Source organism: Equus przewalskii, chromosome 16, assembly GCF_037783145.1.
Source record: "Equus przewalskii isolate Varuska chromosome 16, EquPr2, whole genome shotgun sequence".
Lineage (NCBI taxonomy): Eukaryota > Metazoa > Chordata > Mammalia > Perissodactyla > Equidae > Equus > Equus przewalskii.
Window position 1 is genome coordinate 65,121,186 of NC_091846.1, and position 22,760 is coordinate 65,143,945.

The window sequence follows — 22,760 nt, forward strand, 5'->3', positions numbered from 1 at the left end:
CCCACCATGTTACAAGTACCATGTAACATGTGAGAAACACAGAGATGCAGGCTGTTCCAGGGCCTTTGGGGATCGAGCCAGCACAGGACAGGCTGAGAACACAAGACGGATGGCAGACTCTGAATGAGAGCCTGGCCCGGCCCGTATCTGCTGTGACCTGGAGCTGAGCTGAAGTTCACTCTGCCCTTCTCCTCGTGCCTGTCAAATCAGTATATCACTACTCAGCATTAACTTGAGGCATCGTTTTAAAAAGAAAATAATCTTATTAAGTTTCTATATCTTAAAAAATGTTTTAGGGGCCAGCTCCGTGGCCAAGAGGTTAAATTCACACGCTCCGGTTCAGTGGCCCAGGGTTATGCCAGTTTGGATCCTGGGCACAGACCTAGCACCTCTCATCAAGCCATGCTGAGATGGCATGCCACACAGCACAACCAGAAGGACCTACAACTAGAATATACAACTATGTACTGGGGGCTTTGGGGAGAAGAAGGAGAAAAAAAAAAGACTGGCAACAGATGTCAGCTCAGGGCCAATCTTTAAAAAAATAATCCGTTATAAGCATCTTTTCACCATCGCTTATCCTTTCTCCTTAGTAAAGGACCTGTCCTCAACAGCAGAAATGGCTGTTATCTTCCACAGCTCACTATTTTCCACACTAGTTAGCAGCTATTCAACGCAATTCAGCTAAATAAAACAAAGTGCTGCTAACCATTACAAATCTAACATCCTGATACATAGGAAAATTCCCTCTGGCTCTGCAAATGCTTGACATAATTCAACAAGAAAAGCTACGGTGGTACAGAAATTGACTAAAGAACCCAGGCCACCCTCATCCCCCACCCAAACTTTGAAGGTGTGGCAGAGACTGTGGGCCATCCTCACAATCTGTTCTCTTTCTTCTGTGTCACAAACCCCCTGATTTTTAACTGGGGCATGACAGCCTAAAACCAGAACCACTCTTCCCAGCCTCCCATACAGCCATGTGAAGCCAAGTGACTAGGTTCAGGCCAGAACATCATCCAGGAATCTTCCTCTACCCAATGGCCTGGCACTTGGAGACTGCCAGCTCGGTCAAGGCCACATGCGGTGGAGTAATAAAAAAGAGCGAGCCTGGGTCTCTGACACCATGGAGCATCCTGCTAGCTACAGAACTTGTTATGGGGTGAATTGTGTCCCCCCCACAAAAAGCTATGTTTTTTTCCTAACCCCAGTTACCTAAAATGTGACTTTATTTGAAATAGGGTCATTGCAGATGTAACTAATTAAGGTGAGGTCATACTGAAATATGGTGGGCCCTAAATCCAGTATGATTGGTGTCCTTGTAAGAAGAGAAGAGAGATGTAGACACATACACACAGGCAGAAAACGGCCCTGTGACAATGGAGACAGAGACTGGAGTGATGGTAGTTGTAAAACAAGGAACGCCAAGGTTTGCCAGCAACCATGAGAAGCTAGAAGAGGCGAGGAAGGATTCTCCCTTACAGATTTCGGAGTGACCCTGAGGACACCTTGATTCAGACTTCTAGCCTCCAGAACTGTGAAACAGTAAATATCTGTTGTTTTAAGCCATACAGTCTGCAGTACTTTGTTACACGCAATAGAGAACCTCACACGGATTTTTGCATGAGAGAAAAAGAAACTACCTTGTGTGAGCAGCTTTAACACGGGTATTCTAGGACCCACAGGCAAACCTAATCCTAATCACCAGAGGAGGCAACTGAAAGAAGCAGGTGAAAATGATTGAGAAGGAAAACAACACATAAATAAGGAAAACAACCACTCTATAAAACTGTAAACATCCTTTAAGTCCTTAAAATCCTTGTCTACGACGACACAAAGCTACAAATTTGACTGTAACATTCTACTTCAAAAGAACAACTGGTAAAAATTGAACATGAAAACAACTTCTGTGTAGGAAAAGCAAAATGCATTCCTATGCATTTCTCTGAAAGACCCAGCTAACAGGAGACAGATTGCTCATTTGTTTCTCCACTCATCCAGGCTCAGAGAACCTTAAACTTGGGCACGGCTATTCCTGCCTGTCCCAAGCCCAGGTCTAGCAAGGAGGCAGAAAGGACAGACTGAGAAGACGGTGAGAGCTCCTTTGCAGGCTTGAAACACACCACAGCCTGAATTCTTTTCTCCACACCACCTCTCCCATAGTCAACCAGACACCATCTCCTGCCCATCTGCCGCAATTCATCTCTCTCCCCAGTTCCCCAGTCCTCTTGAAATAACATCATTTCAGAATCTCACTTCCTACCAATTGTTTGAAATTCTGATACAATACTGATTTTTTTCGCTGTCTCCCTATCCTTTCCAGTTCCTTCCCCAGCACTCCCCAACACTGCGGAACCTACGCCAAACACCACTCCCTGTTGATCTCCTTAAGACGCCTCTGAGAACGTCCACCATGCTTAAAACCCTTCAGTGACCCATCAGCACCTAAGTCCAGGCTCCAAAGTGGCCTCTGCCTGTTTCCCCTGAGGACCAAACCCAATCACCCTTCTAGGCCCATCTCAAATGCTAATGCTCCTGGGAACCAGCTCAGGATGGCCGCAGCTGCCACTGCCCTCCTACCTCTGAATCCCCAGAGGGGCACTAAGTCATGTAGAGGGTAGACACTATGGCATTCACCCACTTACAAACACGGTCCCAACTCCAGCTATGCTGAGCCTCGCGGAGTCAGCACATCACAGATATCTGCTAAAGGGATGAACAGACCATACGGTTGGTTCAAGTTAGTCAAACCATTGACCACTTCGCTACAGCCTTACAGAGTTTAATACAGCAACGAGCAAAAGGTTATGTTATGAATCTTGTCTAGACAGAATAAAATTTCTATTTTAGCTTAAGCACATTACCAAGACATAAAGTTCTATATTCAGTGTGTGTATAACAGAAAAAGAACTCCCCACCTTGAAAAAAGAAAAGAAAAGAAAGAAAAACTATGCCCAAAGTGAGGCAGTAAATCTATTGAGCATTTGCCCATAAGCAATAGGTCTGAATGGAGAAAGAAGTCACAATCTCCAGTGGTTAAATAAGACTCCATTCAACACACGAACAGCTTGTAAAGGTGCCAGAAGCGCTCGCTGGATTTTTCTCTTGTGCTCGGGCTGATGCAAAAGCTAAAATTAAATTGCCATTAGAGCCATGAAGTGCATACCCAGAACAGGCCATGCGGGAAAGTATCAGACGTCAGAACTCGAGCCAAAAAAACTGACTTCCGAGTGGCTGGTAGGCAAAAACCTAAGCAGCTTTGTGAACAATATAACCTCAGAGACACATTTTACTCGATGCAGCAGTTGCCGAAGACTTTCATTGCTTTGAAGTTAAGACAAGATCTTTTATAATCCTATTGGACCCGTTGAATGCCAACACCATCAGTCCTCTTTCCTTACTTACAGAAAAATAGAGCGAACTTCTTGAGCCTGTAACTTCACAATAAATCATTCATTTTCTGTGCATGGAAAAATGGAAACTGAAAAGCATGTGTGAAAAAGAGGACACTACACTAGAAAGCCCACATATAGGTTTGCCCCATGGGAATGGACCACAACACCAGCTCAAAGGTGGAAAGCTATGGTGGATTTACTTCTGAGGGTTCCCAAACATGATCTTACTGGAAATCATGCAAGATGGCCTGCCCAATCTGCTGAGCCCCAGGCTGCAGAAGACTGTCGCAGCGCGCTTTAAGATGACAGTGTTCTCTAAACTCTACGTGCCTACCAAGCCTCTAGCTCATCTATGGTCAGGGCCAAATCTTGCCTAATTCAGCATAATTCAGCCGACCTTTCCTTCCTCTCCTGCTGACATTTTCACCTTCTAATTGCACATTAACACATCTATGTGAGAGGCAGGGAAAGGAAGAGAAGTGAACCACAGATCAGTTCATTAAATTCACTGCCTACCATCTCTCAGATAATAGGAAAGAAGGTTGAATCAATGCCCATCAGTGGGTCTTATGGCAAAGACATGGGTATTTGAAAAGCCTCAGACTTCAAAACCAAAATCATGCCCTTCTCCTCCCCAAATAAGGTCCTTTTCTAATATTCCATATTTCAATGAATCCAGGTGATTTTTTTTTTTCTTGAGGAAGATTCACCCCGAGCTAACATCGGTGCCAATCTTCCTGTTTTTTAGTAAGCAGGTTGCCAGCACAGCATGGCCGCTACCAGAGTGGTGTAGGTCTGCACCCAGAGAACTGAACCCAGGCCACTGAAGCAGAGCTCACTGATCTTAACCCCTAGGCCATCAGGGCTAGCCCCCCGGTGATTTTTGCAGCCAAAAAACCCAAAGCACTCTATGATTCTTCCTTCTGCCAAACCTTTCCCCACCCTCCATACCCAACTCAGGACGTGCTCTTTCTGGCCAAGTCTATTTCACCCTAATCCAAATCCCATATCTTGCTCCTGGACTACTCACTGCACTAGCCTCTTGACGCCATGTCCCCACCTCTACGCTGAATCCCCACCGCCACCCCCTGACCCACTCCCCAGGCTGCAGCCAGGGTGAGCTCTGAAAATCTAAACCACTCAGTGTTGTCCGTAGGGCCCTGTGGAGTCCCCTGCTCAGGCCTCCAGCACTCTCTACTCTACAGCATCAGACATTTTTGGTTCCTCACATACAATGATCTCCTTCTTGTTCACTAAGAGCCTCTGTCACATAATTATCCCCACGAAAATGCAAAGCATCAGCCTCCTACCTTCCCCACCCCCTACGCACATAAGTCTCCAGGTAAGTTCTTCAGCCTCCCCAGGAAGCACGACCTCCAAAATTACACCAGCACCTCTGCCAAAGCATCCCATAGCACCTCGGCCCTTTCCTCCCAAAGACTAAGGACTCACAAACGCACACCACAGTGAGTTTAATCATTTGATTCTTTATTAACCCCTTGCTTGATGATACACATAAACTCTAAGCAGAAACAACTCTTGTGCATTTGATTATCACTGTATATATGCATCCAACACAGCACCTGGCTTAAGCTAGGTGCTCAATTATTTTGTGGAGTGATTGAATAAATTCCAAATATGCCCATAAAAGTCCAGCTTAGACCAAGACATGGGTTTGTGCTTTTCCTCTCAACTGATTTTAGTCTTAACATGATCCTAACATCTTTTATATTTGCTAAGCACATTTTGGCTTTGTGTCCTTTTTTCTGCAACCAGGACAATGTTTCTCAAATGTGGCGTATTTTCAGGCACATGGGGCACTTAATAAAGACCTTGGACCCAGCCAAGACCTAGAGAATCAGAATCTTCGAGGTAAGGTGCTTTCAGAAGCACCGTAGGCGATTCTGATGACCCAGGGAACAAAATTTCAAAAGGGTTGTAGAAGCCATTTGGGCTGGAAAAAAAGTCTAAGATCTAAAAGAAAAAACTATTTCAACAATTACTTCAACCCCACCATGAAGCAGTACGCCATGCTTGCTAACGTCAACCCCTTCTCGCCACTCATTCTCTGCCATCTGTCCCGTCTTTACTGAAAATAATGACTGTTGAACAGGTCTCTAAATTCCTAGATCCACCTTCCTGCCAGAAACTTCATGCACGTGAGGGGAAATTGAGGTTTCCTAACCAAATCAAAGATGCTTCCTTTATCAGGACACAAAGTAACTTCACAAAGTTAGCCACAGGAAAAGTCAAAGTTTTCAGCAGGTCATAATTTTAATGTTACAGCACACATATATATGGGAAGGAATCTCAAGCCTCAGACACAGTCCAGCTGCATTTTGGAAAAAGTAAAAAATCCTACCAAAACATTTGACCATGATTCCCTGAAAACGTTCTGCAGGAGCCCTTTTGTGCTGCACTCTTTGATGTACAATGTAACCCATCAGAGTATGAAAGTTACTGCTTTCCACTTAAACAGTGCTCAATTGTCAGGCATTTGAAGAATCCCACAGACATGAAAAAGCTGGAAGATTCCTTCAGTTGCACATTTTCTGAGCACCCGCTATCTGTGAGGAATACAAAGACGAACAAGGCACTGTACCTGCCCTTTAGAAGTCTAGAGTTCAAGGAGGGAAAGAAATCCATACAGATGGTTTCAATATATGGGGTGGAGGACACAATCATATCTGGGGAGCTCAAAGAAAGAGATGGGGATTCAACAGGGTGTGATGGTTAATTTTATGTCAAATTGGCTAGGGCACGGTCTGTAGAAATTTGCTCAAACACATCTGGATGTTACTGTGAAAGTATTTTAGATGAGATTAACATGTAAATCAGTAGACTTTCAGTAAAGTCTATAGTGTGGGTGGGCCTCATGCAATCAGTTGAAGGCCTTAAGAGAAGAAAGACTGACCTCCTCCAAAGAAGAGGGAATTCTGTCTCCAGACTGCCTTTGGACCTGAGATGCATTTTAGTAAAGCCTCACTGTTTTAATCTTCTTTTATTTCATGACAGCCAGTAAGACAGTCAATAGTGAGACTTATTTTGTTAACCAAGTGAGTGTTTCTATTTACCTACAAGGCCCAAGGAAGGCCAGGCTGTCTGTACAGCCCAGGAGCCAGGCTGGCAGAGTCTACATTAGCACCAGACTCTGCAGGGCACAAGTCCACCAAGTCCCATTAGGCTGGTTTGAGATACACAGATGGACACAGAGAACAAGGGAAAGACTGAGATTCATCCCCACTCTGGACAAGATCCAGCTCCCCTGGGTGAAGAAGCCCCTGCCGAGGCCCAATGTTTCAAGAATGCCTAATGCCAATCTGTTCCCTCACTCTGCACTTCCATGGTTTCTAGCACAGCCTGGGCCACCCTGGGCCTCTGTTAGGTCCCAGCCTTTTCCTATAAGTGTGGTTTCAGTAATGCACTATTTGATGCCCACTGTGTGTCCAACATGGGCCATGCACTATGCAAAAGAACTATCAGATACCATCTGCTGTCAAGGGGCTTAAAATACTCCTGGTGAGCCAGATTCTCCCCCTTTGACGTAATGTTAAGTGGTGTGGCACTGGCCTTGTGCATAAATGGAAGCCTGAGATCAGCATGAACAGCAGTCGTGGAAGCTGGAAGAGCGTCGTGGGGGCCGGCCAGAGGGCCCACCAGCAGTTGCCTAAATCAAGGACAGAAGAGAGAGCAACCCAGGGGACCAAACAGAGCGAGCAAAGACCCACAAGTGGGGATGAATTTGGCACGTGGCAGAGACAACACCCCAGCCAGAGTAGAGGGTCACATGCTGGGAAACACAGTGCGGCCGGTCTAGAATTTAAAAGTCTCATTCTTCAGGAAACAGGAAACATCTGAAGGCCTTCAGAATAAGACTAGATGATGAAAACCACACTTAAGGAAATAGCCAACGTGTCAGAAAGTATGAAGAAGGCAGTGCAGGAATGTAACAATGGTTAAGAAACCAGGGTTGATGCAGAATCCTAGTTCTATCATTTACAAATGTGAGGTTGGGCAAGCTATTTCACCATTTCCAGGAACCTGATCCCTTACCTGGAAAGTGGGGACATTAATGTTTATCTCATTCCACTGCTGTCAGGATTAAATGAGATAAATGTGCAAAGGCTTCCCGACAGACTGGTCCATCGTAAGCACTTACAGGAGCATCAAAGATGGTGGCTGCAGCAGCATCAACAACAAAGTTACAGCAGCTCAATTTATATGTGAGGCTACCTTCTGGAAAAGGGATAGTGCACACTTAGAAAGTCACTATGGTCAAAGTATATTCCTACATGCTTTCTTTCAAGATGTGAAAGCTACATAAAAGATACTTTATTGAACTGCATGGGCCATCCGTTAACAATGTTGCTAGAAGCCCCTGTCAGAAAGAATGATTAACTCAGGGACCAGAACTGATCCCTTAGAACTGATCTGTTTTATGGGTAATACTATCTTATAGTATAAAAATTTCATAATAAAAGAATCTCAGCTTTTATGACAAGACCCTCCCCATCCTCCCCCACCTCAAAAAAAGAAAATCACACGCAGAGCTATCTAATTCCACTTAGAGATCTATTCCCGGGCATCCATCACTGTGGAGAAGCAGGAACAAACCAGAGTTTTGGTAAAGGCCGGACACTCAGGTTCACGCCCAGGCCATTCACACAGCCAATTAATCATCATTTTAGACCTATTCATAAACACACAAATACTTGAGCACCCACTGTGTGTCAGGCCCTTATCTTGGTGATATAAATTACTGGTCCCCGGGAATTTAGCGACAGCTAGTTAGGAAAAGGAGATAGCGGGTATGATGGAAATCAACAAATTTGAAAGGAAGAGGCCGGCCAGAGATACATTCAGACAGTAAGAAAAAGTGAAAACAGAACAGGGGCAGGGACGCAAAGGCAGAGATCCAAAAGGCATACTCAGAAATCAACGTGCAAAGCATCTACGGAGGAATAGAATCCATTCTAAACAGAGAGAACCAGGTGAGACTGACGCCACTCCCCCTGCCCAAGGAGCACGCTCTTTCCTTCCTGTCCCAGAGAGGAATCCTGTTCACCCCAGGACTGCATGCAGTCACTACCCAGTTGCTCGAGTTGGCAGAGGAGATGAAACCTGCTTGCTGCTTCTGCTTTTTGACATTTTGGTCACCCTACAGTTATCACCGGTACATCAAGAGTCCTGTGCTGCTGCCATTTACATCATAAATGGTCAGTGAATCCTATGTGATTTGTACCACACTCGACCTAAGAAGACAGGGGAGTTTGTACGACATTTTGGAATGACGGCAGCTGTGGCGCTGAGAGAGCTAAACCTGATCAGCAGGAACACACCAACACTAAACCAAAGGAGGTGCAATTTTACTTAAAATCCACCAACAACTTTAAAAAGTTATTGGTGGGATCTCGTCAAGATGGCAGCATAAGCAGACTCTGAACTCATCTCCTCCCACGAACACAACCAGGTCACAACTATTTTCGGAAAAATTACCCAAGACACAAAACTGAAAACTGGATAAAAAGAAGCCCCACCACAAGGGACAGTCCTGACTAAGGCAGAAGAGGCAGAAATTCCTGCTAGAGAAGAACAAAGCCACCTTTGGGAACAGCGCAGCTTCTCAGCTGGCCAGGCGGGAGCCACCCTAAGGTACGCAGCCCTCCCTGGAGGAATGAGGTCCAGAGCGGGGGTGGTACTGCTATAACCATCCTTCAGACTCAGCCCAACTGAGAGGAGGGTTTTACTATCTGGCTTTGCTGCAGCAGGGATACCCCCCAGAAAAGCTATCAGATGAAAGCTGAAAAGACCCGGACCTTAAAGGGCCCATGCACAAATTCACTCATTTCAGCAACCTAAAATCACCAGAGAGAAGGCTGACAGTCTTTTGGTGAATGAGACTCACCTGGTGGGCTTTGGGGGCATCTTTGTAAGAGGACGGACCTCTCCGGAGACTGAGACATTGGTAGGGGCCATTGTTCTGAACTGGTCCAGGCGTGCTGACACAGACCCTGGTAGACGCCATTGAGGTTCCTCCAGTGGCCTGTTAGCCCAGAGGTCTGCCACACTCACTAGAGTGCAGATTTAATCTAGTTCAGCCAGGGCAGGCAGCCGCCCTAGGGACCAACCCCACGCAACAGAAAACCTTCAGGCTACTTTTCAGCCTACATTGACTGGGTGCCTTGATCCTCTACAGGCAGGTGAATGTGTCCACCTCTGTGGGGCAGGGCCTGTGTGAGGAATAGGTGAACTGTGGGGGCACTGGTGGAGAGGTGGGGACATCTGCAGTGTGGTGATGGGGTACGCTCCAGGGGGTTGGGAAGTGTCCACAGACCAGGACTGTGTTGATGGTGTGTGTGGTCCTGTTGGGGGTGAGGCTTACCAGCAGCAGGAGACCTGTGCTTCACAAATAGCCAGAAAAAGGATCACCCCACCTTTCAAAGCCTGAAACAACTGAGTGCTCCCTGCCTAGGGCCAGCCCCACTCAGCTGCACTCCTAAAAGAACTGACAACAGCCTTGTGGGCCTGAGGCCTATAGCAAATGTAAGCCCCTGAGCCTAGCAACCAGCTACACTGGGTGCCAACCCAATTAAGAGGAAAACTGCAACAGGAGTGTGCTGTTAGACCTTGTAGCCAATGGTGCTGAGGCTCCCCAAACCAGATTTACAAACAGCTGGCCAGGGAAGGAAAGACTAGACTCCCTGGGTACCTGCATTAAGAGCAAACCTGCCACAGCAGAAAGACACAAGTAACCCACAAAGCGGTCACTCCTGGATCTTTTGAACCAGTGATGAGAGGGAAGTACATTGCTGGGCCTCAAAAGACATCTCATACATAAGGCCACTTCTCCAAGATCAGGACTCACCAAATACAAAGAAAATAGCACAGAGAAAGAGGCATAATGAAGAGACAAAGGACTACATTCCAAGCAAGGGAACAGGACAAAACCCCAAAAAAGGACTAGATGAAACAGAAATAGGCGACCTAGTCGACAAAGAGTTCAAACAAAATATCATAAGGATGCTCAGATATTGGGAGAAAATTGGATGTACACAGCGAGCTCATCAGGAAAGAACTGGAAAATATAAAAAAGAACCAATCAGAAATGAAGAATACTGAAAATGAAAAATTCACTAGAGGGACTCAAGAGCAGTGTAGAGGATGCAGAAGAACACATCAGCGAGCTAGACGAAAGACTAAAGGAAACCACCCAAACTGAACAAAGAAAAAAAAATTAGACAGAATGAGAACAGACTAAGGGAATTCTGGGACAATATTAAGTGTGCTAACATTCGGATCACAGGTGTCCCAGAAGGAGAAGACAGAGACAAAGGGGCAGAAAATTTATTTGAAGAAATAATAGATGAAAATTTTCCTAACCTAAGGATGGAAACAGATATACAAGTACAAGAAGCACAGAGAGCTCCAAACAAGATAAGCCCAAAGAGGCCCACACCAAGACACATTATAATTAAAATGTCCAAAATTAAAGATAAAGAGAGAATCCTAAAAGCAGCAAGAGAAAGGCCACAAGTGACATACGAAGGAAAGCCCATAAGGCTATCAGTGGACTTCTCAGCCAAGACCCTACAAGTGAGAAGAGAATGACACGATGTGTTTAAAGTGCTAAAAGGAAAAAACCTACAGCCAAGAATACTCTATCCATAAAGGTTATCACTCAGAATGGAAGGAGAGATAAAGAGCTTCCCAGACAAGGAAAAATTAAAGGAGTTTATCACCAAGAAACCAGTTCTACAAGAAATGCCAGAGGGACTTATTTAAGTGGGAAGGCAATGACCACAAATAGAGATAAAAAAAAATTACCAAAAAAAAAAAAAAAGGAAACCAAAAAAAACCCAGGCAATAAAATCACTTGTAACAGTAAAAATATAGTAAAGGTAGCAGATCAACTACCTGTGAAGATAATAGGAAGGTTAAAAGACAAATGTACTAAAATCACCTATTTCAATGATAAGAGGGTAAGGGACAGACACGCACTAAACAGACTATATAGGATTTCAAAAACATAAAATGTGGGAGGAGGGGAGTGAAAAAGTAGAGTTTTTAGAAAGAGGTCAAGCTAAAGCGTCTATCAGCTCAATACAGACTGCTATATACGTAGAATATTAAATAGGATCCTCATAGCAATCACAAATCAGAAACCTATAATAAGTAAGCAAAAAAGTAAGACAAAAGAAATCAAAATATTACTAAAGAAAGCCATCAAACCACAAGGGAAGAGAGTAAGAGAAAAAGAAAAGAACAGAGAAGAACTACTAAAACACCCAGAAAAAAAAGTGACAAAATGGCAATAAATACATATTTATCAATAGCTACTTTAAATGTCAATGGACTAAATGCTCCAATCAAAAGGCATAGGGTGGTCAACTGGATAAAAAAACAAGACCCACACATATGCTGCATACAAGAGACACACTTCAGACCTAAAGATACTCAAAAACTGAAAGTGAAAGGATGGAAAAAGATATTGCATGCAAATGGCAAAGAGAATAAAGCGGGGGTAGCAATACTTACATCAGACAAAATAGACTTTAAAACAAAAACTATAACAAGAAACAAAGATGGGCGCTACATAATGATAAAGGGAACAATCCAACAAGAACACTTGCAAATATCTATACACTCAACACAGGAGCACCTAAATATATAAAGCAATTATTAACAGACATAAAAGGAGAAACAGACAGTAACACAATAATAGTAGGGGACTTTAACACTCCACTTACACTAATGGATAGATCATCCAAACAGAAGATCAATAAGGAAACACAGGCCTTAAATAACACATTAGACCAGATGGACCTAGTAGATATATACAGAACATTCCATCCAAAAACCACAGAATACACATTCTTTTCAAAGGCACATGGAACATTCTCCAGGATTGATCACATATTAGGCCCCAAAACAAGTCTCAATAAATTTGAGAAGATCAAAATAATACCATGCATCTTCTCTGACCACAAAGGTATGAAACTAGAAATCAACTACAGGAAGAAAACCAGAAAAGCCACAAAAATGTGGAGATTAAACAAAATGCTACTGAACAATTGGGTCAATGAAGAAATCAAAGAAGAAATCAAAAAATTCCTGGAGACAAATGAAAATGAAAATACGACATGCCAAAATCTGTGGGATACAGCAAAAGTGGTTCTAAGAGGGAAGTTTATAGCCATTCAGGCCTACCTCAACAAAGAAGAAAAATCCCAAATAGACAATCTAAAAGCGCATCTAAAGGTACTGGAAAAAGAACAACAAAGCAAGCCCAAAAATCAGCAGAAGGAAGGAAATAATAAAAATCAGAGAAGAAATAAACAAAATAGAGACTAAAAAAATAGAAAAAATTAATGAAACCATGAGCTGGTTCTTTGAAAAGATAAACAAAGTTGACAAACCCTTTGCTAGACTCACCAAGAAAAATGAGAGAAGGCTCAAATAAATAAAATCAGAAATGAAAGAGGAGAGACTGCAATGGACACCTCAGAAATACAAAAGACAATAAGAGAATACTATGAAAAGCTATACACCAACAAATTGGATAATCCAGAAGAAATGAATAAATTCTTAGAAACATACAACCTTCCAAAACTGGACCAAGAAGAAGTAGAGAATTTTAACAGACCAATCACCAGTAAGGAGATAGAAACAGCAATCAAAAACCTCCCAAAAAAGGGCCGGCCCCATGGCTGAGTGGCTAAGTTCGCACACTTTGCTGTGGTGGCCCAGGGTTTCACTGGTTTGAATCCTGGGCACAGACATGGCACCGCTCATCAGGCCACACTGAGGTGGCATCCCACATGCCACAACTAGAAGGACCCACAGCTAAAAATACACAACTATGTACCAGGGGGCTTTGGGAGAAAAAGGAAAAATAAAATCTTAAAAAAAAAAAAACTCCCAAAAAATAAAAGTTCAGGACCAGATGGTTTCCCTGGTAAATTATACCAAATATTCAAAGAAGACTTAATACCTATCCTTCTCAAACTCTTCCAAAAAATTGAAGAAAAGGGGATGCTTCCTAAGTCATTCTACGAAGCCAATGTCATCCTGATACCAACAACAGACAAGGACAACACAAAAAAAGAAAATTACAGGGCAATATCATTGATGAACATCGATGCAAAAATCCTCAACAAAATACTAGCAAATCAAATACAACAACACATTAAAAAGATCATACATCACAATCAAGAGGGTTTCATTCCAGGGTTGCAGGGATGGTTCAACATCTGCAAACTTATCAACGTGCTACACGACATTAACAAAATGAAGAATAAAAATTACAAGATCATCTCAATAGATGCAGAGAAAGCATTTGACAAGATATAGCATCCATTTATGATAAAACTCTAAATAAAATGGGTATAGAAGGAAAATACCTCAACACAATGAAAGCCATATATGACAAACCCACAGCAAATATCATTCTCAATGGAGAAAACTGAAAGCTATCCCTCTAAGAACAGGAACCAGACAAGGATGCCCACTGTCACCACTCTTACTTAACACAGTATTGGAAGTCCTAGCCAGAGCAATCAGGCATGAAAAAGAAATAAAAGGGATCCATACTGGAAAAGAAGTGAAACTGTCACTCTTTGCAGACGACACGATTTTATATACAGAAAACCCTAAAGAATAAACTAAAAAACTTTCAGAAACAATAAATGAATACATTCAAGTCATGGGATACAAAATCACCATACAAAAATCGGTTGCATTCTATACACTAACAACAAAGTAGCAGAAAGGGAAATTAAGAATATGATCCTATTTGCAACTGCAACAAAGAATAAAATACCTAGGAATTAACTTAACCAAAGAGGTGAAGGATCTGCACACCAAAAACTAAAAAACATTTTTGAAAGAAATCAAAGACGACACAAAGAAACGGAAAGATATTCCCTGCTCTTGGATTGGAAGAATTAATATCGTTAAAATGTCCATACTTTCTAAAGCAATCTACAGATTCAACGCAATCCCTATCAAAGTGCCAACAACATTTTTCAGAGAAATAGAACAAAAGAATCCTCAAATTTATACGGAACAACAAAAGACCCAAATAGCCAAAGGATTCCTGAGAAAAAAGAACAAAGCTGGGGGTATCACACTCCCTGATTTCAAAATATAACACAAAGCCATAGTAACCAAAACAGCATGGTACTGGCACAAAAACGGACACACAGATCAATGGAACAGAACTGAGAGCCCAGAAATAAACCCACACATTTATGGACAGTTAATATTCGACAAGGGAGCCAAGAGCATGCAATGTAGAAAGGAGAGTCTCTTCAATCAATGGTGTTGGGAAAACTGGACAGCCACATGCAAAAGAATGAAAGTAGTGGCCAGCTCCGTGGCCGAGTGGTTAAGTTTGCGCACTCTGCTTTGGTGGCCCAGGGTTTCGCCAGTTGGAATCCTGGGCGCGGACGTGGCACCGCTCATTAAACCATGCTAAGACGGCATCCCACATGCCACAACTATAAGGACCCAAGGACCCACAACTAAGGATAGATCTACCATATGATCCAGCTATCCCACTGCTGGGTATTTATCCAAAGAACTTGAAAACGCAAAGGCATAAAGATATACTTGCACCCCTATGTTCATTGCAGCATTACTCACAATAGCCAAGACTTGGAAGCACCCTAGGCGCCCATCAAGGGACAAATTGATAAAGAAGATGTGGTATTTATACACAATGGAATACTACTCAGCCATAAGAAATGATGAAATCCGGCCATTTGAGACAACATGGATGGTCCCTGAGGAGATTATGCTGAGTGAAATTAGTCAGAGGGAGAAAGTCAAATACCGTATGATCTCACCCATAAGTAGAAGATAAAAACGACAAACAAACACATAGCAGTGGAGATTGGACTGGTGGTTACCATGGGGGAAGGGAGGGGAGGGCAAAAGGGGTGATTACGCTCACATGTGAGGGGATGGACTATAATTAATTTTTGGGTGGGGAACATGATGTAATGTACACAGATTTTGAAATATATTACGATGTACATCTGAAAGCTATATAATGTTATAATCCAATAATACTGCAATTAAAAAAGTTTAAAATTTAAAATTTAAAAAAATTAAAAAAAAAAAAAGTTATTGGGCACCAAACCTGGATTCTTCGGATGCTGACAACTGCCTCCGACACTCTCTCAATGGCCGAGGGGAAGAAGAGGGTGACGGTCACACGCACAGCCCCATACAGTGTCATTGCCACAAACACACGGCTGGCTGTGATCACATTGCCCAGGAGCACATAGGTGGTGAACGTCACAAAAACGATGATTTTGCTTGCAATGAAAAATGACGCCAAATTCATTCCTCTAAGGTAGGAACTTCTCAGAATCTTGGAGATTTCCTTCCTGGAAAAGAGAGTAGGATATAGGTTTCAAAGGAAGCACTGACATTAAAGTCATGAATTCAAGTGCCTTTTTCATGTGGTCCCTTTCTAAGGAGTGGACACAGATTAAGATAAAACCATCCGTTACATCGCGGAAATATTCTACAGCACACACCCTGGGGCCAGCTCCAACACAAGGATCACATACTTCATCACCGCTTCACTTACCCAACTAAATGGAGGGTTTATGTGACCCTTTAACATTTTGGGTCAATCAAACTGGGTTTGAACATTCATTCAACAAGCATTCGTAAACACAAGTCCTGTGCTGGGCACCTCACTGATGACAGAAAGATACAGCCCATCCCTCCAGGAGCCCATGAACTGGTGGGAGAAGACAATGCATCTAACTCAGAACAGTGGAGTCAGGGTAAGTCGCACGCACATGGAACCTGAGAGGATGAGTTGGGTTAGTCAGGGCTGGTGGGAGCCAGAGAAGGATGAAGGTGAGCATGCATTCGCAGCAGAGGGAGGTGCACCCACAAAAGTGCAAATGTGAGAGCTGGCAAGGCGCTGGCAGAGAATTATAGCACCACGTGCTGGAGAACAAAAACTAATCAAATACTTAAATTGAAAGACCAAAAAAGATTCTACAAATAGAAGCAGCAGTATTTCCATGGCTCTGTTTCAAATGAATAATACTGATTCATAGAGTTTGGCCCGATACAGTATACCCAATCTCTATAATCTTCCTATTTGTGCTACATTAATATAAATGATAGTCTTAGTTTAAATGTCCTAGTCTCAAATACAAACATCTTAGAATCACTGCTTGTTTGGGATTTGAGGTATTAAGGAACATTTGGAATTTCATTTCTGTATAAGTATGAGGCATATACATTTTTTCCTTTAAGAAGATGGGAAAGGGAAGAGCAGGTTAAAATGAGGTGCTGTGCTATTCTACCTAACCCTACTGCCACACGCAGTCGGGGATGGAGCGGACAGTATTTAAATTCACCCTCATGCAAAAATTTAGTAAGAGTTCTAAAACCATTCAGTAAAAACAGGAAGCAGAAAAGTACAAAAATATGGTGTGATACGTACAAAAACTTACCTTCTGAAACTGGTAATAAGTTCTGCAAATGACTTTTCCCAAGCATACATTTTTATTATTCTTATGCCAGTTATAACTTCATTCATGGTCCTGATCCTGATGTCTGTGAAGGTTGCGGTCTTACTCCTAAGGGGACAGACGTAAGAGATGAGCCACAGTGACCACAGACCGACTTCCTGATAGCAGCGGGCACAGGCAGAGACCAAAGATCACGAGTCCCTACAGCTTTTTCACAATGACAACACGGGCAGGTCCGACTCAAAGTACAAATGGAAAATGACTTCAATTAGGAAGTCAACAATTCATCCCAATTCAAGAAGTCATTTGGAGAACTTGAAATATCTGCTAAGGAAGACTGGAAATGAGATGGATGCAAGCTGTCACTCAAGGAGGTCATGGCTGGGTAGGGAAGGCAGAAAAGCACCTGAATCTAACAAGAATACAGTTGGCCATGGTATAATAAAACAGGAATAAACTGCAAGGGAGCAGAAAAGAAAGGGCTGTTAACTCTACTAGGAAAGAGGGAGCAAGAAAAGTTTCAGGGTTCTGGCAGCCTTAGAATGGGCCTTGAAGGATAAGGAACATTTCTCCATGGCAAAGAGGGGAAAGGAAATTCCAAGGAGAGAAGACACCACACTAAAGGCACAAAAAAAACCTCAGTGTACATCTAAGAGCACAACCTCTCCATCCTCCTGACGACCTTGACAATGACCCACTTTCAACCCTCTGCACCTGCTTGAGGTCAATTCACTTCATCACCAGCCACTTTTCTACCACACGTGCTGCCAGGACTGTGGGACTTTATCAGACACAATTATGATCAACTTCGCCCTCAGGGAGTTTATAAACTTACGGAAACATTGAATTAAAAACAAGACACACACATACACACCTGAAAATCAAAACAAATCATACAAATCAAAACAAAAATACACGCAGCTAGAATTGGGCCTCAAAGATATGTAAATGTATTATTACTTAAGACATTACAACATTAAGAATTTACAACATACGTAAATTCTGCTTAAGGACACTCTAGTTACTGAGGGATGGTGCCTGAAAAGTTAGCTGGGAGGAGCCAGTAAACGTCTCCACCTTTCCCCCTTTCAAGATCAGCCTTCAGCTTGCGGCTGGAGCCTCCACTGGCTAAGCCTGAAGGGTCAACGACACACGAAAAGTGTTCTGTTTTTGAACAAAACCACTGGGCAGACTGTGGATGTTACCAAATACACATTACCTTTTTTTTTGGAGGAAGATTAGCCTTGAGCTAACATCTGCCACCAATCCTCCTCTTTTTTGCTGAGGAAGATTGGTCCTGAGCTAACAACTGTGCCCATCTTCCTCTACTTTATATGTGGGATGCTGTCACAGCATGGCTTCCCAAGCGGTGTGTAAGTCTGCGCCCAGGATCCAAACCTGTGAACCCCAGGCCACGAACTTAACCACTATACCCTGGGCCGGCCCCCACATTACCTATTTTTTAAACCAGTGTTTCTCTTACCGGAAATACGAGAACAACTTCCCAAAGCAGCTTTGCAAAGGCAGAAGAATGACGAGAACTGCCATCCCGGCAAGACATGAAATTCCTATTTCCATCCAGAGCAGGCCAGTTACTGCGATAGCCTGCAGCGGCCCTGCCCACAGAAAGTGCAAGAATATTGTCACCTTAAAAGAAAAAGACAGAGTGTTCTTAGGACTATATAAAAACAAAACCAGTAAGAACACAGTATAGAAACAGTCGTCTCTGAAAGAACAGGCAGGAAACTAAACAGAAACGATCACAATGGGCTTTAAACCTGTTCAAGCAGACACCCAAGCATCCACCATTCTTGGGTACCCTAGGGCAGGGTTCCAGCTCCTCCAGGGAGAACTCAACCAGCAGGGCTGGAAGGAAGATCTCCATTTTGTCTATCCCACAGATGAGCTCAGGACTCCCCTAAACTCTCTCTGCCACAAAATTCAGCCTCATCTCCCCTGTGGCTCCCCAGGAAAGCCTGTATGATGATACCTGCCCACATTCTCCAGTCTCTCCCACTGAATTCTAATTCCTACTGGACAATGGCTGTAATTAATACAGGGAAGGGACTGTGGTGAAATGGAAATGGCCAGATCTCCCTCAAGGCAGGACTTGTTCCTGTGTACAGAGGACATAATTACTTGTGTATTTATCTCCCTGTCAGGCTGCCCTTTCTCCAGGGCAGAAATCAAGTCTTATGCATCCCTGAAAACGAGTAGGGGCCTCAGTTCATGTTTGATGAATGAATAATTGAAAGAGAAGTAGTCTAGTGCAATACAGATCTGACCAGCAGTTACAATGCCCTGGATAATGCAATACATTCATAAGGTAAGTGTAAAAGAAAAAAGAAAAAGTGTGGTAGGATAGAGGAGAACAGGTTATTTCTGGCTAGGGATCACCCATTTGGCATTATTTATCAAAGGCTTCCTATGAGGCAGGCACTGTACAGGGCACAGGAAAAAGAACAAACCCTGCCCACCAGGAGTTCATCATCCAGAGGAGAAGAAAGACAATTCAGCCAGCAATCCCAGCACCACGTGCTAAGAAGGGCCTCTCCAGGAGGACTACTACGTGCATTGAACTAAGTCAGGCAAGCACACTGCTGTCTGCCCATTTGTTACTGAAGCATGTCATAGGCAACATTAGAAAAACCTAACGCTAGTTTACAAGACAACACGTATTACTACCTCTAAGTTGCACACAGAAGAAATGAGAGTTGGATAAAAAGTACCCTTGGTCATATGTCCTCAACAGAAATCCTGGCCTAGGCCAAAAACCATCACGGAACATTCCAGTAAGTTAAACTACACAAGAAAGGCAGGAAATGAAAATGGATCCCTCAGTGCAGCTTACCTGGTCAAACTTGTTCACATCGTTGGACAGCAGGTTGACTATCTGGCCTGTGGTGGTCTTCCCCATGGCCACGTTACTAAGGCGAAGTGCCTGGAATAAGAGAGGGAAATAGAGAATTGGATGCCTGCGGTGGTCAGTCACCCTTAGACACAGCAAAACAGAGAGCTTCTGCACCAGGTCTGGTGTGGCATGAAGACGAGCAGGAGGACCCACAATGGCAGGGCTCTGGGGACCCACATTTAGGCTTCAGCTCCTCAATGTGGTGGCCACTGTGCCCCACAAAGAATAGCAGAGGGAGGAGCAAAATCCCCACCCATTTTTTGATGAATTTAGGCATGCCCAAAGTTATCAAAGGATCTAAGTTGATCCTTTTAGGAGCCAACTAAAGTAATTTTGAGGCAAATCAGGTGAGAGTGAAGAGGCTGCCTAAGGAAAGAAATTACAGAACTTGGACTGTAAATCTGGAATCAGTCATTAATTCTGTGTGTGGCACCATTTAAACACTCTGGGCCTTATTTTCCTCATTCTGTGAATGGAAATAACCCCTCACTCCACCTAGATCATAAGGTTCCTGCGAGAGTGAAATGGCAAATATTTGTTATCTATTAGGTGTAGGACACCAGGTCTTCAGGAGATACGATGACTGAGGACTCGTGTCTTCCTGTCTTTGGAGATGGGACAGATATGCACAAACACCTGTAATCCCAGCGTGAACTGGACAGGAGGACGCTACTGGCATGGAGAACTGGGAAAGGTTCAACTGAGTGAGACTGTGGGGAGACCTCGGACGATGAAGAGAAGAAACTACATGGAGAGAAGGATGGGCACACTGGGTAAAAAGAACAGTGCACAGAGAAGTCAGGGAATGGAAAACGTGGAGGCAGCTGAGTAAAGAATACCCAAAATCTGGCTAAAAAGGTGGACTAGAAAACAGTTAAAGAGTTTGGAAGGCAACCCGGAATAGTGAATGCTTGCACATAAGAGTAAGAAACTCAACTTTAGGAAGATTAAACTGTAGAAGTGATGGGCTAGAAGATTCTTAGAAGAAGGGAGAATTAGGGGTCACTGAAACAGTCCACGTAAGAGGTAACGAGACTGTGCACAGGGCTGTGTGAATGGAAAGGAAGGACCAGATGTACAAGAAAATACTTTGAAAGTAAAAAGTGCTATACAAATGCAAGTGAGTCAATCACAAAATACACACACACATATCCCCTAAAAAAGGAAGAAAGAAACGCCCATACAGGAAACAAACAGATCTTATTGTGCCTTAATTATGAAAACTATCTTGAAAATATTTTTAAAGCCAATTCTACATACAAATACACATTAATCCCTCATGCAGAAAATGCATTATGGAGTAGATATATGATACCTAATTTTAACAAATAAATTAAGGCAGAATGGCACTCTAAACTGAAGATTTTCAAAAAATCTCAAGACAACTGCCTCCAACTGGAATTATCATTTACAGACTACCACCACTGCTGACAATGAGAAGGACAGGGTAGGATGGCGCAGAGGACAATCTGTGCAGAAGACAAAGTTCCTCTGGGAGCACCATTAGGACTACTGGTCATTCAGCTACCTCTATGACCAGGTATAGTGATGGATTAGAAGGCTGGGCTCTGGAAACTCAGACACTTGGGTATTAACATAAGTTAACAATAATTCTGCAGCCAACACAGAAATAAAGGATCTGTCCAAAGAAAATCAGTCATACTCCATAAAGGAGTAAAAAAACTGTGAAGTTTCATTAATATTATTAATGAGGAAGACACAGCTTGCAGGCAAACTGCCAGACTTCTGCTCCCAACCATGAAAGAATAATTGGTCCTGGACTTGCCCTCTATTGTGAAACTACAAAACTGGACACAATCTGTGTAGCAGCTGTTCTCAGGCACTGCACACAGGCAGCACAGGACTGTGAGCCTTGAGAGAAGGGAAATACAAGAACAAGCCCAGTGACTGGCCTGGCTTTCTGCCTGGGGGCATTTTCTGCCCAGGCAACACTGCAGTTTCCCGCCAAGGAGGATGAGATGGATGTGCCAAGTTGCAGAAACACCTGAAATTTGTGGGCCAGAGGAGCAGAGGGTAGGCCCCAGAAAGTTTTTGGGGGGATTTACCGTGAGTACTTTGCCAGGGCTTCACTGTACATGGGCAGTGGGGCTGAGTGCTGAAGGGAGACTCCAGAGGTCACGCAGTGCTAGAAGACCCTGGAGCATCTGCCCAACTAGAAGAAAGACATCTTTCTAAGTGCCTTAGACATTCAACTTAGATACAAGGAGGGCCATGCCTTAGTAACAGAGATCACACTCCAGAGAAAGAGCCATGCACTTAGACTAAGTTCAAAGTGGAAATATCTGCCCTAGGTGGATAGGTAAGTAGGTAGGGAAATAGATAAACAGACAGATAAGTAGAAAGAATGAACCAATCTTGACAGGACCAATCTGCCAGGAATTGCTTACCAGAACAAAACTCAATACCCTTTAAGCCAGACTCCCTATCATGTTATCCCTCATAATGTCCAACACAGTAAACAATTAGTAGACATGCAAAGCAAGAAAATGTGACCCATGGGCCTGGCCCCGTGGCTAAGTGGTTGGGTTCGCAGGCTCTGCTTCAGCAGTCCAGGGTTTTGTGAGCTCGAATCCTGGGCGTGGACATGGCACCGCTCATCAAGCTGCGCTGAGGTGGCATCCCACATACCACAACTAGAAAGACCCACAACTAAGAATATACAACTATATACTGGGGGGCTTTGGGGAGAAGAAGGAAAAAAATAAAATCTTTAAAAAAAAGAAAAAGAAAAAGTGACCCATAATCAAGGACAAAAAACACAGGCAATAGAAATAGATCCTGAGATGACCCAGATTTTGGAATTAGTAGACAAGAACTATAAAACAACTATTATAAATATATTCGAGTACTTAGGAAAACATAGTTATAATAAGTGAATGGATGAGTACTTTCAGGAGAGAGATGGACACTATCAAAAAGAAGCAAATGGAA

General features: G+C 43.3%; 1 protein-coding gene across 1 annotated transcript in view; it reads right to left on the reverse strand.

Annotated features, from left to right (window-relative positions):
* ABCC4 (ATP binding cassette subfamily C member 4 (PEL blood group)) overlaps nt 1-22,760 on the reverse strand; it is a 242,544-nt gene that overhangs the window by 141,632 nt on the left and 78,152 nt on the right. The window contains exons 5-8 of the mRNA XM_070579065.1: nt 19,749-19,838; nt 18,381-18,544; nt 16,880-17,005; nt 15,538-15,787 (exon numbers count right to left, since the gene is read on the reverse strand). Coding sequence (XP_070435166.1) covers nt 15,538-15,787; nt 16,880-17,005; nt 18,381-18,544; nt 19,749-19,838 — 630 coding nt within the window. The remainder of the gene's footprint in view (nt 1-15,537; nt 15,788-16,879; nt 17,006-18,380; nt 18,545-19,748; nt 19,839-22,760) is intronic.